At 42.9% G+C, this 12,630-nt stretch overlaps 8 protein-coding genes across 8 annotated transcripts; 5 read left to right on the top strand and 3 right to left on the bottom strand.

Annotated features, from left to right (window-relative positions):
- Nucleotides 1-389: 389 nt before the first annotated feature.
- RPL20A (60S ribosomal protein L20A) lies at nt 390-1,395 on the bottom strand (the record flags this gene model as incomplete). Its single annotated transcript, XM_038921589.1, has 3 exons — nt 390-907; nt 1,281-1,309; nt 1,367-1,395. The coding sequence occupies 3 exons, from the start codon at nt 1,393-1,395 to the stop codon at nt 390-392; spliced, it is 576 nt and encodes a 191-aa protein (XP_038777517.1).
- Nucleotides 1,396-2,026: 631 nt separating this feature from the next.
- On the top strand, nt 2,027-2,941 carry ERG25_1 (C-4 sterol methyl oxidase; the record flags this gene model as incomplete). Its single annotated transcript, XM_038921588.1, has 1 exon — nt 2,027-2,941. One exon carries the CDS (start codon nt 2,027-2,029, stop codon nt 2,939-2,941), a length of 915 nt encoding a protein of 304 aa, XP_038777516.1.
- Nucleotides 2,942-3,405: 464 nt separating this feature from the next.
- FOA43_001265 (uncharacterized protein) lies at nt 3,406-5,772 on the top strand (the record flags this gene model as incomplete). Its single annotated transcript, XM_038921587.1, has 1 exon — nt 3,406-5,772. One exon carries the CDS (start codon nt 3,406-3,408, stop codon nt 5,770-5,772), a length of 2,367 nt encoding a protein of 788 aa, XP_038777515.1.
- A 210-nt stretch (nt 5,773-5,982) lies between these two features.
- FOA43_001264 (uncharacterized protein) lies at nt 5,983-6,720 on the top strand (the record flags this gene model as incomplete). Its single annotated transcript, XM_038921586.1, has 1 exon — nt 5,983-6,720. The coding sequence occupies one exon, from the start codon at nt 5,983-5,985 to the stop codon at nt 6,718-6,720; it is 738 nt and encodes a 245-aa protein (XP_038777514.1).
- A 37-nt stretch (nt 6,721-6,757) lies between these two features.
- Nucleotides 6,758-7,720, bottom strand: PRS1_1 (ribose-phosphate pyrophosphokinase 1; the record flags this gene model as incomplete). Its single annotated transcript, XM_038921585.1, has 1 exon — nt 6,758-7,720. One exon carries the CDS (start codon nt 7,718-7,720, stop codon nt 6,758-6,760), a length of 963 nt encoding a protein of 320 aa, XP_038777513.1.
- Nucleotides 7,721-7,909: 189 nt separating this feature from the next.
- Nucleotides 7,910-8,866, top strand: FOA43_001262 (uncharacterized protein; the record flags this gene model as incomplete). Its single annotated transcript, XM_038921584.1, has 1 exon — nt 7,910-8,866. The coding sequence occupies one exon, from the start codon at nt 7,910-7,912 to the stop codon at nt 8,864-8,866; it is 957 nt and encodes a 318-aa protein (XP_038777512.1).
- Nucleotides 8,867-8,910: 44 nt separating this feature from the next.
- On the bottom strand, nt 8,911-10,251 carry FOA43_001261 (uncharacterized protein; the record flags this gene model as incomplete). Its single annotated transcript, XM_038921583.1, has 1 exon — nt 8,911-10,251. The coding sequence occupies one exon, from the start codon at nt 10,249-10,251 to the stop codon at nt 8,911-8,913; it is 1,341 nt and encodes a 446-aa protein (XP_038777511.1).
- Nucleotides 10,252-11,445: 1,194 nt separating this feature from the next.
- Nucleotides 11,446-12,474, top strand: FOA43_001260 (uncharacterized protein; the record flags this gene model as incomplete). The annotated part of the gene is made up of 1 exon (XM_038921582.1): nt 11,446-12,474. One exon carries the CDS (start codon nt 11,446-11,448, stop codon nt 12,472-12,474), a length of 1,029 nt encoding a protein of 342 aa, XP_038777510.1.
- Between the last annotated feature and the right edge of the window lie 156 nt (nt 12,475-12,630).

Here is a 12,630-nt window from a genome sequence, read left to right as displayed (position 1 = left end):
GTGGCGAAGTCTCTTTTGGAGATGTGTCGACTTTTATTGAATTCCGAGTGAATATAGCTGATCCAGTGAGACTTGGATTCGACAGGTTTCTTATAAGCTGCCCTTAGACAATCCCTATATAATGACAGAACTTCTTTCTGTAGGCCAGAGAATCTGATCTTAGGCATAACAGAAGAAAATGCCCAGACAAAGAAAGAAAGAAAGATAGAGAGAGGTATATAATAGCATCGATGAAAATTAGTGAGGAATGACTGCTATTAGCACTACTAACCATTTTTTTTATCAACTCGATTAAGTATATGTAGTTTTATCTAAGCAAAAAGAGAAAAGCAAAGCGTATATACCTATAAGAATAGGCACAATACCCACCATCTCTCAAAGTACCTAGCTCAGTAGAAGGTGGTTGGACGCTTTGGATAGAAAGTGTTCTTGGATTTGAAGACTCTGTGAGGCAATGGGAACTTGACATCCTTAACAAGGAACTGTTTGACGTATTGTCTTCTGATATCAGAGGTCTTTTCCAATTCGACAACCTTCAAAATGTGGATAGATCTAAATCTGGCTCTGTGTCTGGCAGCCAAATCACAATACATGGTCTCAACAGCATTGACTCTGGTAACATCTCTGTATTCCTTGTACATGTTGTGGGTACCAGATCTGGAGTCGTATCTGATCCAAATACCAAAGTTCTTAACCTTGGTTGGCTTAGCCTCACTGATGACGTTCAATGCAACAATCTCACCAGAAGCCTTCTTGACCTTGTGCAACTTCTTCAAAAAGTACCAGTATCTGGATTTGGCAACAACATAGTTTGGAGCAAAGATTCTCATTCTGTACAACTTTGGCTCTGGGACAGACTCGGTTGGGAGTCTTCTGCCAATGACTTGGTACTCGTGCAAACGGGACACTAGGAGGGTGTTAGTATGGAGGGTTCTATCGGTGAAATCATAGATGATATGGTACTTACTCTTCAATATTAGTCAAATGCGGTGTTTGTTGAAGCTTCTAACAAAGAGGAAGACTGTTATTGAATTCAACTGTAAGTGAAAAATCAAGGAAAAAATTTTCAGCCTCTACTGACTGAGGGCTTCTTCCCTTTCCGGCAGCTGAGAAAGTCGGGCTGTGCGAATATTGAAAAAAAAAATCGACTACAAGAAAAAATCAGGACTTAGAGGTGCGAAGTGTTTACAGCGAGGGTTTTATAGAATCACGTGGCTTATGAACTGAACGGGCACTTTTCTGTTCGACGCATGGTACAACTCGATCGACGCACTTCGGACAATCTTCACCACGATCCAACCAGTGATCACTAATTTAAATGAAATGCGCTACGATGATCGAATCGGCGAGTACGAACTATTTTTACTGTGCCTCGTTAGAATTGGAAGTAGTCATGCCCCTTCATGCCTCCTGCTTTATAGAAAGATCAAAAATTGAACCTCTTATCCCGTTGAGATTGCGTACTTGTACTTGAGTCGTTCCTCGTTTACTCAATTTCCAAAACGGAAGAACCTGCAATTTACTTTCTTGAGAAATCGGCTGATTCTCGCCATACCCTTGCCCTATATGGTAATCTAATATGCATTAAGACTTTCGTAGCGAATCTTCTGCGACCGGATCTCTGTCAGGCACATATACTTAGCGTTGTGCATCAATAGGTTAATGCATGGATGAAAAAATTTAGGAATTCTTTATAGCCGTCTGGCATCCACAAGGGAACCACGCCGAGGCTCCTAGCAGGACCTCCAGTAGGACCTCCAGTAGGACCTCTACCAGGACCTCTACCAGGACCCCTACCGGGGTGGCCTGGATCCACGGGGTCCACGGGGTCGACTGGATCCACAGTACCTCACGCCTCGTACACATCGTTCCGCCTCTTTCCCTATACGAACTACTCAAATTTTATCTACTGATTTTTTCGCTCGTGCATTTACTACGCTTAATCGTATATAATAAACTAGATCTGCTGCTAAGAAGAAGCAGATTTTATCAAAACTTTTGCAGTCAGGTATCTTTCGTTTCAAATATGACTGAAATCTTCAACTCTACCGTTCTAGAGAACTTGACTTCTCCTAGCTTGGTCCAGGTTACGAAGAATGTGTTTGCGACACAGAGCCAACTTAATGTCCTTGAAAAATTATGGGCTGCATGGTATGCGTACATGCAGAATGACACCTTGGCCACTGGTCTTATGTTTTTCTTGACTCATGAGCTCTGGTACTTTGGCAGATGTCTTCCTTGGTATATTATTGACAAGACTCCTTATTTCCGTAAGTGGAAGCTTCAGCCAAACTACATTCCTTCTGACAAAGAGCAGTGGGAGTGCTTAAAGGCCGTCTTAAGGGACCACCTATGGCTTGAAGCTGCCCCAATATGGACTTTCCATCCATTGTGCAAGTCCCTTGGTATTAAGGTGACTGTTCCTTTCCCTGCTTTACACACTATGCTCTGGCAATGGGCCTTGTTCTTCGTTCTCGAAGACATGTGGCATTACTGGGCACACAGATTATTCCACTACGGTGTCTTTTACAAGTACATTCATAAGAAGCATCACCGTTATGCAGCTCCATTTGGTTTGAGTGCTGAATATGCTCATCCTTTAGAGGTCGTTTCTCTTGGTGCCGGTACTGTTGGTTTCCCTATTCTATATGCCTTTATCACTCATGATTTACACTTGTTCACCATTACCTGTTGGGTTATCTTTAGATTGCTTCAGGCTGTGGATTCTCATGCCGGTTACGATTTCCCATGGTCTTTGCATCACTTTCTTCCCTTCTGGGCTGGCGCTGAGCACCATGATAGACATCACCACTACTTCATTGGTAATTACGCTTCTTCGTTTAGATGGTGGGATTTCGTCATGGACACTGAAGCTGGTCCTATCAAGAAGGCCGAGAGAGAAGGTAGAAAGAAGTCTAAGATTTCGGCCAAGAACGAGTAGAGTGACTGAGAACGCTGGAGATGTAAAAACTTCGTGTATTCATTGTTTCCTTCTTTGCATCCTTTAGAACAAGTGATGTTCAATTCTTCTATTATTTTATCGGCGTGAGGACTGAAGGTCCCACGTGTCTACTACCTCTATATATGTCTTTTTTGCGCATTCATTTTTGTTGTTGGTTTATCCCTTATTATTATTATTATTATTATTTTACATGACTAATACATTAATGTCAGGTATCTATTATGGATAGGTAGTTGAAGGAGAGTAAAATGGATCAGCTATATGAGATCAAGAGCCGAGATGAAGAAGAAAGGAGACTAAGTTCCTTACATCAGTACATCCGTACACCATAAAATTAACTCCACTCGCGTGGCGATAAGTTATGATCTCTTCGTTCCTTAGGAAGGGGGACCCTTGGCTATCATCGCTCTCTTCACATAGCCTTTATATTTAACTACAACACAATGCCTGAGCAGACCAATCGAGGACAGCTGTTTATATTTCTTCTTCTCATGCTGTACTTCATGTCCAGTGCGCCTCCTCAAGATGCTGGTTACCCTCCTCCAACAGCGCGCAAGCGTATCATGAAAGAGTTTCAAGGGGAGCTTGAGGAATCACGCAAATCCTTGGCTGGCGATTATGAACAAGGATACGGAAATCTTACAGGATTTAGGTTAAGTTACCACGATGCTATATTGGGCAGAAACCTCTCCGATTGGCCATTTTCCGACCACCTTAATCATCCTTACGAAGAGACCGAAGAATTTAGCATTTTGCCAAATGTTGTTAGTCGAAGGGCACGTGATGTTTGGAATACCGAATCCAGAACGGTAGAGTTACCTAATGAAGATAGTGACACGCATCCTTCCAAGCATAGATCTGGAGTGTATCACCAGAACGTTACGGGATACGCCAGGGGAACATTCCATAAAGAGAAGATATCTTTGGTGCCCATACAAATGGAAGTCCCAGCCTATTACGACAAACTCAGAGAGTATAAACAGATTCAGAACGAGATCAACTTTGGTAATGACCTAGGACGGACTTCTCCTTTTGAGGACGACGAACCTGATCATTCTGACACTCCTGTAGATATTCCCGTCCAGCCTAAACGTCCTGGGAACATCACAGCCGTCTCTGGAATTACCAAGTTTTCTATGTACAACACAAAAGATGAAGAAATGGCCGAAAGTGCGGGTGAGACAACTGCTGTCGATCTTATAGTGACACTCAACGACAATGGAGAACACGATGAGCAGCAGGTCAGCCTATCTGGTTTATACCATATAGACAATGGCAACCTTGTGGCCACTACGCGGTCTGCGAAGTTTGCTGGGATCTATGCTCTTCCACATTTAAATTTGGGACCTGGAAAACATTTCAACTCCACTAGAGAGCTCTATTTATTGAGAAGTAACCGCACTGCTCCCGAGGATATCACATTTTCATTTGTGGACCAGCTACTCGAGGATAGTGCCAGCTGTGAGTACGTTGCGTATTTACATTTTGAGTCCACTGATATGGACCTTAAGGAGATCCATCAGATCGATGACGAACTTACCAATCCTATGGGAAGACCTCACAGAGTTCCACCTAAACTTCGCATAACCGGAGGTGTCCTCTACTCTCCAGATTGCGGAATAATGCTTGATCTTGATCCTGCGGAGGGACCGAGAAACGAGGTTTATACCAATGATCTTAGACGCACCATTATATTCCTCTCCTTCATCGTGTTGGCGCAGATCATTCTTTTCGTCAACCAGATGAACGTTACCAACACACCCTCCACTCTCTCCAGAATCTCCTTTTGGACTTTGGCCTTAATAAATGTAGCAGACGGCTCTTTCAGTATGATTGCTTTGCTCTGCTCGATGATCTTCAAGGATTTGTACCTCCAGTTTGTCTTTTGCGCCTTCTTGGCGTTTACGTGCTGTTCCATATTTGAGATGAAATATAACATAATGGTGTATTCTGCACAGATTAACGAGAGACCCATCACTTGGAGAACTGCTCTGCAGGGAACTCCTCTTGACGAGAGAACCGAGGAAGGGAACGAGACCACTCCTGCTATCACTGCTCCGACTCCGCAACCCCAGGATGACCAGACTATTGCTGCTCAACTTTATACAAGGTACTTTTGCACGCTCATATTTCTATTTTTTGGGTTGAGTGTGACTACTTGGCCTATCAAACAACGTAGGGTGTTTGAATACATCACGTTGACAGTCTTTAACTCTTATTGGTTCCCTCAGATCTACCGAAACGTGATTCGGGGATCCCGAAAGTCATTTACCTGGCAATTTATCCTTGGCACCTCTATTATTCGCTTGGCACCAATTGCCTATGCTTGCATCTTTCCCAATCCGTTCTACCACCATCCGGACTACATGTTTGTGGTATTTTTGAGCTCTTGGATTGCCATCCAACTTTTTGCTTTGTTTCTTCAGGAAATACTCGGACCTCGATTCTTTCTTCCTGAAAGGTATCTCCCAAAGACCTACAAATATCATCCATTACTTACCAAGGGAGACTTGGAAAACGGCTACAATTTTGAGAGTTTTGTTGACTCTGACCAGCCGCCTGGATCTACGCTCAAGTGTAAACTAGACTGCACCATTTGTATGCAGTCTCTGGAAATACCGGTCATAGATAATACTGTAGAGAATACGGAGCTGCATGAAAGCATGGCTAGTAATGCCCGAAACTTGATGGCTACGAGAGCATACATGGTTACACCTTGCAGGCATATTTTCCATACAGAATGTCTAGAGGGTTGGATGAGGTACAAATTACAATGTCCCGTGTGCAGAAATAGTCTTCCTCCGTTGTAGTACTGATATATAGGTAATCATGAAACCACTAAAAAAATGAAGAAAGAGACCCCCAAAATAGCTTCCAAAATGCTGGGACGAATACCGTCGGAGTTTCTATACCCTTTGAGCGGATCAATTACTCGCGAACTCGGGGCTATATAATGCAGTGAGTTTTTCATCGAAATCCACGTTCTTGTTCAGCTGATCTCTGCAATTCAACCTCCCAGAATGACCGTCAAACAGTACAAGGCGTGCCTCTTTGATATGGATGGTCTCCTTATAAACTCTGAGGATATTTATACAAAGTCTTTTTCTAAAGTCTTGATCGAAAATTTTGGTAAGGAGCAGGGTCTTACGTGGGATGTTAAAGTGAAGCTTCAAGGACTACAAGGTCCAGATGCTTGCCAGGTAGTGCTCGACAGTTACCAATTGAACGATGTCACCACAAACATGGAATTTCTTAGACTCACCTCTGAAGAGCAGGAGAAACTATGGCATACAGTGCAGTTTCTACCGGGGGCTTCGGAGCTTATTCAATATCTTCACTCAAGAAATATTCCCATGGCACTCTGCACTTCTTCGTCATACGACAAGTTTCTTGCAAAGACATCCCATTTGCAGGAGTTTAAGTTGTTTGGCGATAAGGTGGTGACGGGAGACGATCCAGAAGTGACTGGTAAGGGTAAACCTTTACCGTATGTTTGGTGGACGGGATTAAGTAAGATTAATAAGGGACGTAGCGAGGAAAACGCGATCAAGGCAGAAGAATGCCTTGTCTTTGAAGACGCTGTCTTGGGATTCATCAGCGGTAAACGGTCAAATGGCTACGTTATTTGGGTGCCAGATGTCCGCGCAGTAGAGGTGATGGAGCAGGATCAGATTGATGAATTGGTGGGTCCTGATAACAAGCACGGTACTCTTCTCAAGTCGCTGGAAGAATTCCAACCGGCATCATATGGACTCTAGATTGGGTATGGTATAAATTGAATTTTTACTTTATTACTTAGTAAGGAGCGTTTCTGAATAGGAAGGAGACACTTTCACCGTTGTGTAATCTTCTAATGGCCTCAGCCAAGACACCAGAGATGTCTATAGAATCTAACTTAGGGCAAAGTTTCATCTTGTCTTCAAATGGCACAGTGTTGGTACAAACGACCTTGGAAAGCCTAGAGCTATTAATGTTATCGATGGCTTTACCACTCAAGATACCGTGAGTCACGATAGCAATGACAGAATGAGCCCCATTATCCAGTAACACCTCGGCTGCCTTCGACAATGTACCGCAGGTATCAGCCATATCATCGACAATGATGCACACTTTATTTGCAACATCACCAACAAGAACCATACGACTCACCTCGTTGGCTCTGGCTCTCTCCTTGTGGATCAATGCAAAGTTCAAATCCAATCTATCGGCCAAAGCGGCGGCCCTTTTAGCACCACCGGCATCTGGTGACACCATGATAGCGTTTTTAACGTCCAGGTTCTCTCGGATATATCTGAGGACAGAAGGCTCTGCATACAAGTTATCGACGGGACTGTCAAAGAAACCCTGAATTTGCGCAGCATGCAAATCCATCGTGATCACATGATCACATCCTGCAGTCGTCAACATATCGGCCATCAACTTGGCAGTGATTGGAGCTCTGCTTTTATCCTTACGATCTTGACGTGCGTATGGAAAGTTGGGTAGTACAGCAGTGATTCTTCTGGCAGACGCAGTTTTGCAAGCGTTTATCATAATGAGTAACTCAAGAACTTTGTCGTTGACAGGACCAGAACCTATTTGCATGATAATGTAAATGTCTTCATCTCTGATAGACTCTCCAATAGAGAAAGTGATTTCTTTATTAGAGTCTCTTATGAAATACACTGATGAAAGGGCGAGTCCCAGGCGCTTGGCTACAAGCTCCGCAAGATGCCTGTCAATATCACTGGCTAAAAGTTTGATTGAGTTGGTCGACATGGCAATTTTTTAGGCGTGGGCACAAGGCAACGGAGGAGTCAAGAGGTCCATTGATGAAGGGGAAGGGTGAATTAAAATTTTTTTATTTTAAGGGCACCCAAAAAATCTGTTGCATTAAAAGAGATGCATAAATATATTAATGCGTTCTATCCTTATCTATGTATATTCATTCTGTCTTAGATTACCTTCATGTCCACCTTGAATTCAGCAGATTTCATCATTAACTCAACAACAAAGAGAGTAAGCCTTCCGCCTCTGATATCTCCTAAACTTCCATCTGTATTGCTTGAAAGGTTCTCTATACCTCAGTTAAAGATAGGGGATATCTGCATTGAACAATCCAAGAGCAAACCGAGAGAACGGTCGGGACAACGGTCGGGACAACGGTCGAGACAACGGTCCCCGATAAAGCCAGATCATCCAGCTGTGAATGATTACGTTTTGATAGCCAAGGGTTTGAAACATGACGGAGAAAATAAGTTCAACGGTAAAGATTATAAGCATGCAATTCTTTGTTTTACTGAGTCTCTCTTGCTATTTGTCATTGACTTCTATCTCAATGAAAAGAAGGCCCTTCAGAAACGTCAGGAATCCAAACATCCTCTGAAACTTCGTGAAAAGGAGTGGATAAGTCTAGTCAAGTACAGCCTGCATATAGTGAACAATTTCGACTCTCTTAAGGCAGAGATTCCAGAATTGAAGTATCTCTTTGGCCTCTGTCATTATGTGAATGGATTCATACTTAAACACATGATTAACTTGAAGGAGCAGAAACTAAGGGAGGCCATGGACGAGGCTGTTGCTCAATCCGTCACAGATAAACACAGACAGGTGATTATGACGCAGAAGCTGTTGAAGCTAAGAAGAGCGTCAAGGAATTCACTACGCAAAGGAGAAGCCCTGCTATCACTGTTTGATGTTATAGAAAAGTTCCCTCACTTGTTCAAACAGAGCAAGAGAAGTATCGATGATGTAAATCTAGAAGAGTTCATTCTTCCAGGCCATGGACCAGAGCATGGAATTGACTACTGCTTACCAATAGCAGAACATACATTCAGCTTGATAACGATGGTGAACTTCGGAATGTTTTTATTGAAAGACTGGGCTATATTGACCGGGGTGAACGACTATAAGTGGAGTATATAAATAAAATAGATAACAAAGTCTCTTTTCTTTTCTTTTCTTTTCTCCTACTGAGCCAAAGTGTCTGGATATAGGTAGAATGAGATAGCTATAATAAGATAGGTGCAGATCAACATAGCACCTTCTAACCAGTTAGATTCTCCATCAAGGATTAAGTAGTTCGTTATGAACACCGAAACAAACATCACTGCAGTTTCGTACGTAGAGAAGTAGAGGGACATTGGAACATCGATAGCCCATCCGATTAAGACCAAAAGCGGAGTGACAAATAAGGCTATTTGTATAGAAGAGCCGACAGCGACCCCAATGGCCAAATCCATCTTGTTTTTGTAGGCAACAACGATGGCCGTAACATGCTCTGCCGCATTACCAACGATAGGAATGACGACCAAACCAATAAAAGTCTTTGAAAGACCCGAAGTTTCGACGATATCGTCTATCGAAGACACCAAATAATCCGCACAGATAGAGACAAGCAAGGTAGTAATTGCCAAAACGATGACAGATTCCCAGGCTCCCAAATGTTGCTGTTGGCGCTCCTTACCCAAGTCATAGATGGATTTGGGTCTGACAACAATATTACCTCTTTTGGCAAGATGATTGGAGGAACGGGAAGAGGGAGAAAGAGACCGATCAGCAGCGGCAGCTGAAGGAACAGATGATGAATCAAAGGGACCAGTGTAAGCATCAATAACAGGACTATTACTGCCATCACTGTCCGAATCTTCAAACAAGAAAGCATGGGTCTTCAATTGGAAAAACATGTACAAACAATAGACGACCAAAAGTAAAAGAGAATTACCACGGGAGAAGTCTAAGATTTTGTCACTTAGGGCGGGAGTCTTTTCAGGTAATGAAGCATGGAAAGCCGCAGGAAGAAGCAAGCCAATGACAGAAAGAGCCAGTAAAGAGGACATGGTTTGAGCGACGGTCTGGTTGAACGTCTGCTGAGAATAACGAATACCACCAGCAACGAAACAGGATCCTAAAACAAGCAACAAGTTGGATAAGATAGAGCCTAACATAGAAGCCTGAACAACAGTCACCTGGTTTTGCATTAATGCAATGATACTAACGATGACCTCGACAGCATTACCGAAAGTAGCGTTCAGCAAACCAGCAATGGAATTATTGTGAATACTTTCACCTAACTCTTCTGTTGCATAGGCCAAAACAGAGGCCAATGGGATGATACCAAGGAAATTGAGGCAAAATACGGACGTAGAGCCCCAGTGGAACCAGTCTGCCAAGATGCCCAATAGGACAAATATCAAGAGCCAATTGATTGGGGAAGATCTAATGGCTAGCGAGAAAGGTCTGGAGACATACTGCAGAGCGTTTGTATCCCTAATATAACTGGGAAGCAAAGATGTTGATTCGGACGGCATTATGAGGAATTGATTCAGTAAGTGCTAACGTACGAGACATTAGAAGAATATGAAAAATAGGTTGCAGTTTGCTCCAGCGCATAAACGTGACGTACATAAAATCAAAAATACATAAAGTTATAGATGCATATAATCTGAATGCATAAAATTATAGATGCATATGGTGTACAGGCGTACTTAGTGGACATGGGAGGTTCCCTGCTTGCACCTAATTTACTTGTTGATGCTGTATTCCGCCGTACCGCTAAACATGAGATATATACCATTCAACAATTGGATCATAGAAAGTAATCATTACTGCCCCATTAGGACTAAATAGAGACATCAGAGTGGTCAGCGATAGAGACACTGAAATTTCCGCATTGGGAATTAATTGAGTGCATATGAAATAGCGATCGACTAACAGTCGGTCGGCGTGAATTCTACCACGCGCAGTGCGACCCAAAGGAGCGCGTTATTCAGAACATCACAGATCGATCTAAATGCTTCAGCCGTATGCGCCCTATGACCTCTTGGCAGCCGTCAAAACACGGAACGCGGTGAAGGCGCAAAATTAATAGTAACCCCTTTGCAAATAATGTTCTCAAAGCAATATACCAAAACCTTTTTCGGACACCACAAAACGCGTGGAAAAGGCCTTCGAGGATACCCAACCCGCAAGGTCACTCGAAGGGGGTGTTGCCAACCGGTATCTACATGAGGGTAAGAAATAAAGAGCGACCTCCAGGCCAGACTACTCACATAAATCCACAATCAAGTGTTCACCGGGCCCCGAGCCCCAAAAGCTCCCTAATTTCTTATTGCGCTCTGGCGTGAAACATTAACCAAATCGGGAAATCACGCGGGCTAGAAATCGGGCAGTATGGTGAAATTCTCTAACGTTTTTTTTTTCAATTTTTCAAACTTTTATTCAGATTGGGAAATTCTAAAGGGGGGTCTTCTCATTATGTCCATGTACGGCTGCAACACAGAACTAACAAGACTGTTGTTGAATGAAAAGTCAGAAGCACTTTTACAATATATATGAACGAGATGTTCCCTTGGTAACCACCACAGCTTCTTGCTAGTGCACCAATATACACTTGTCGTTTTTTTTCTTAGCTTAGTGAAGCTTTAGTATATTCATTCTTTCTCTGTCAAGCTTAGTACAGGTCCTTTCATTCCTTTCCATCATTCCGCTGTCCACATTCCGAAATGTCTGATTTAGAAGCTCTTCACGTCTTTGTCAAAAGACCTGTCTCCGAGGAGATGATCCAATTTTTGGTTGACACTACAAACTCTGTTATCACCCTTAGTTCATGCCCAGATCACTACCCCACAGATGGATACCACGGCTATCTCACACCACCTTCTACACCTCCATTGTCTTCCGTCAAAAGTTCCAAGATTCCTTCTTTATTCAAGTTCATCGAGCATCTAATCAAGTATTCCCACGTTCCTACTTCCACACTCATGTCTTCTTTGGTGTATCTCACGAGACTCAGACAGGTGCTACCTCCTAATTCAGTTGGCATGGAGTCCACTAGGCACAGAATCTTTCTTGGTGCTTTGATTCTCGCTGCAAAGAGCCTAAACGACTCCTCTCCACTCAATAAACACTGGTGCAAGTACACCGATGGTCTCTTAACCCTGAACGATGTTAATGCCTTGGAGCTCGATATGATCGAATATCTGGGCTGGGACAACCTCACCATTTCCAACGATGATCTCGTCAAGAATCTTAGCCATTTCTTGGAACCAATCAAATGGAAACTTAGACACGAAAGAGAGCTCAAGTTATCTGAGGCCAGAGCTGCAGGCTTTGCTGCTGCTGATGTTGTGGTTTCTGCACCGCTTGCATCTCCTACAGAGCCTCTTTTCGCTCACAGCAACTCTTCGCATTTCTCTATACCCCATCCTACTTATTGCTCTGGCGATTATATACCTTCACCAACTTCTTCTGTTGGTACTAGTTCCTCTGTGGCTCCGATGTCTGTCGATTCTTCTATGCTTTCAGTTCCTTCCTTGGCCTCATCGTCATCTACAACTTCTGACTCCACCATTTCTAGTATACTGACCGATTCACTCTACTCAAAATCTCCAAAATTGGCCAATATCGCTGGCATATCTTTGAAGCCCCTAAGACTCAAGGGTTACGTTGATTCTCTTTCAAATAAAGAGAACAACTATAAACTGTCAGCGGACTACTCACATCAACCTCGTATGGCAATCGAGAGCCTTTAATCTGGGCTGTTCTTCTTGTCACCTTTTCTACCTACAACCTAATACTTATTATACCCTTATTCTTCCTATTAAGTGAGCAAAAATAAAATATACATTTACACTAAAGGTTTTATCAGTAGTAGTATCGAATTAAGGGAAATCAAAACAAAAACAGAA

The sequence above is a fragment of the Brettanomyces nanus genome, chromosome 1, assembly GCF_011074865.1.
Source record: "Brettanomyces nanus chromosome 1, complete sequence".
Classification (NCBI taxonomy): domain Eukaryota; kingdom Fungi; phylum Ascomycota; class Pichiomycetes; order Pichiales; family Pichiaceae; genus Brettanomyces; species Brettanomyces nanus.
The sequence above is the reverse complement of the archived record's forward strand: the minus strand, read 5'-3'. Positions and strand labels throughout refer to the sequence as shown.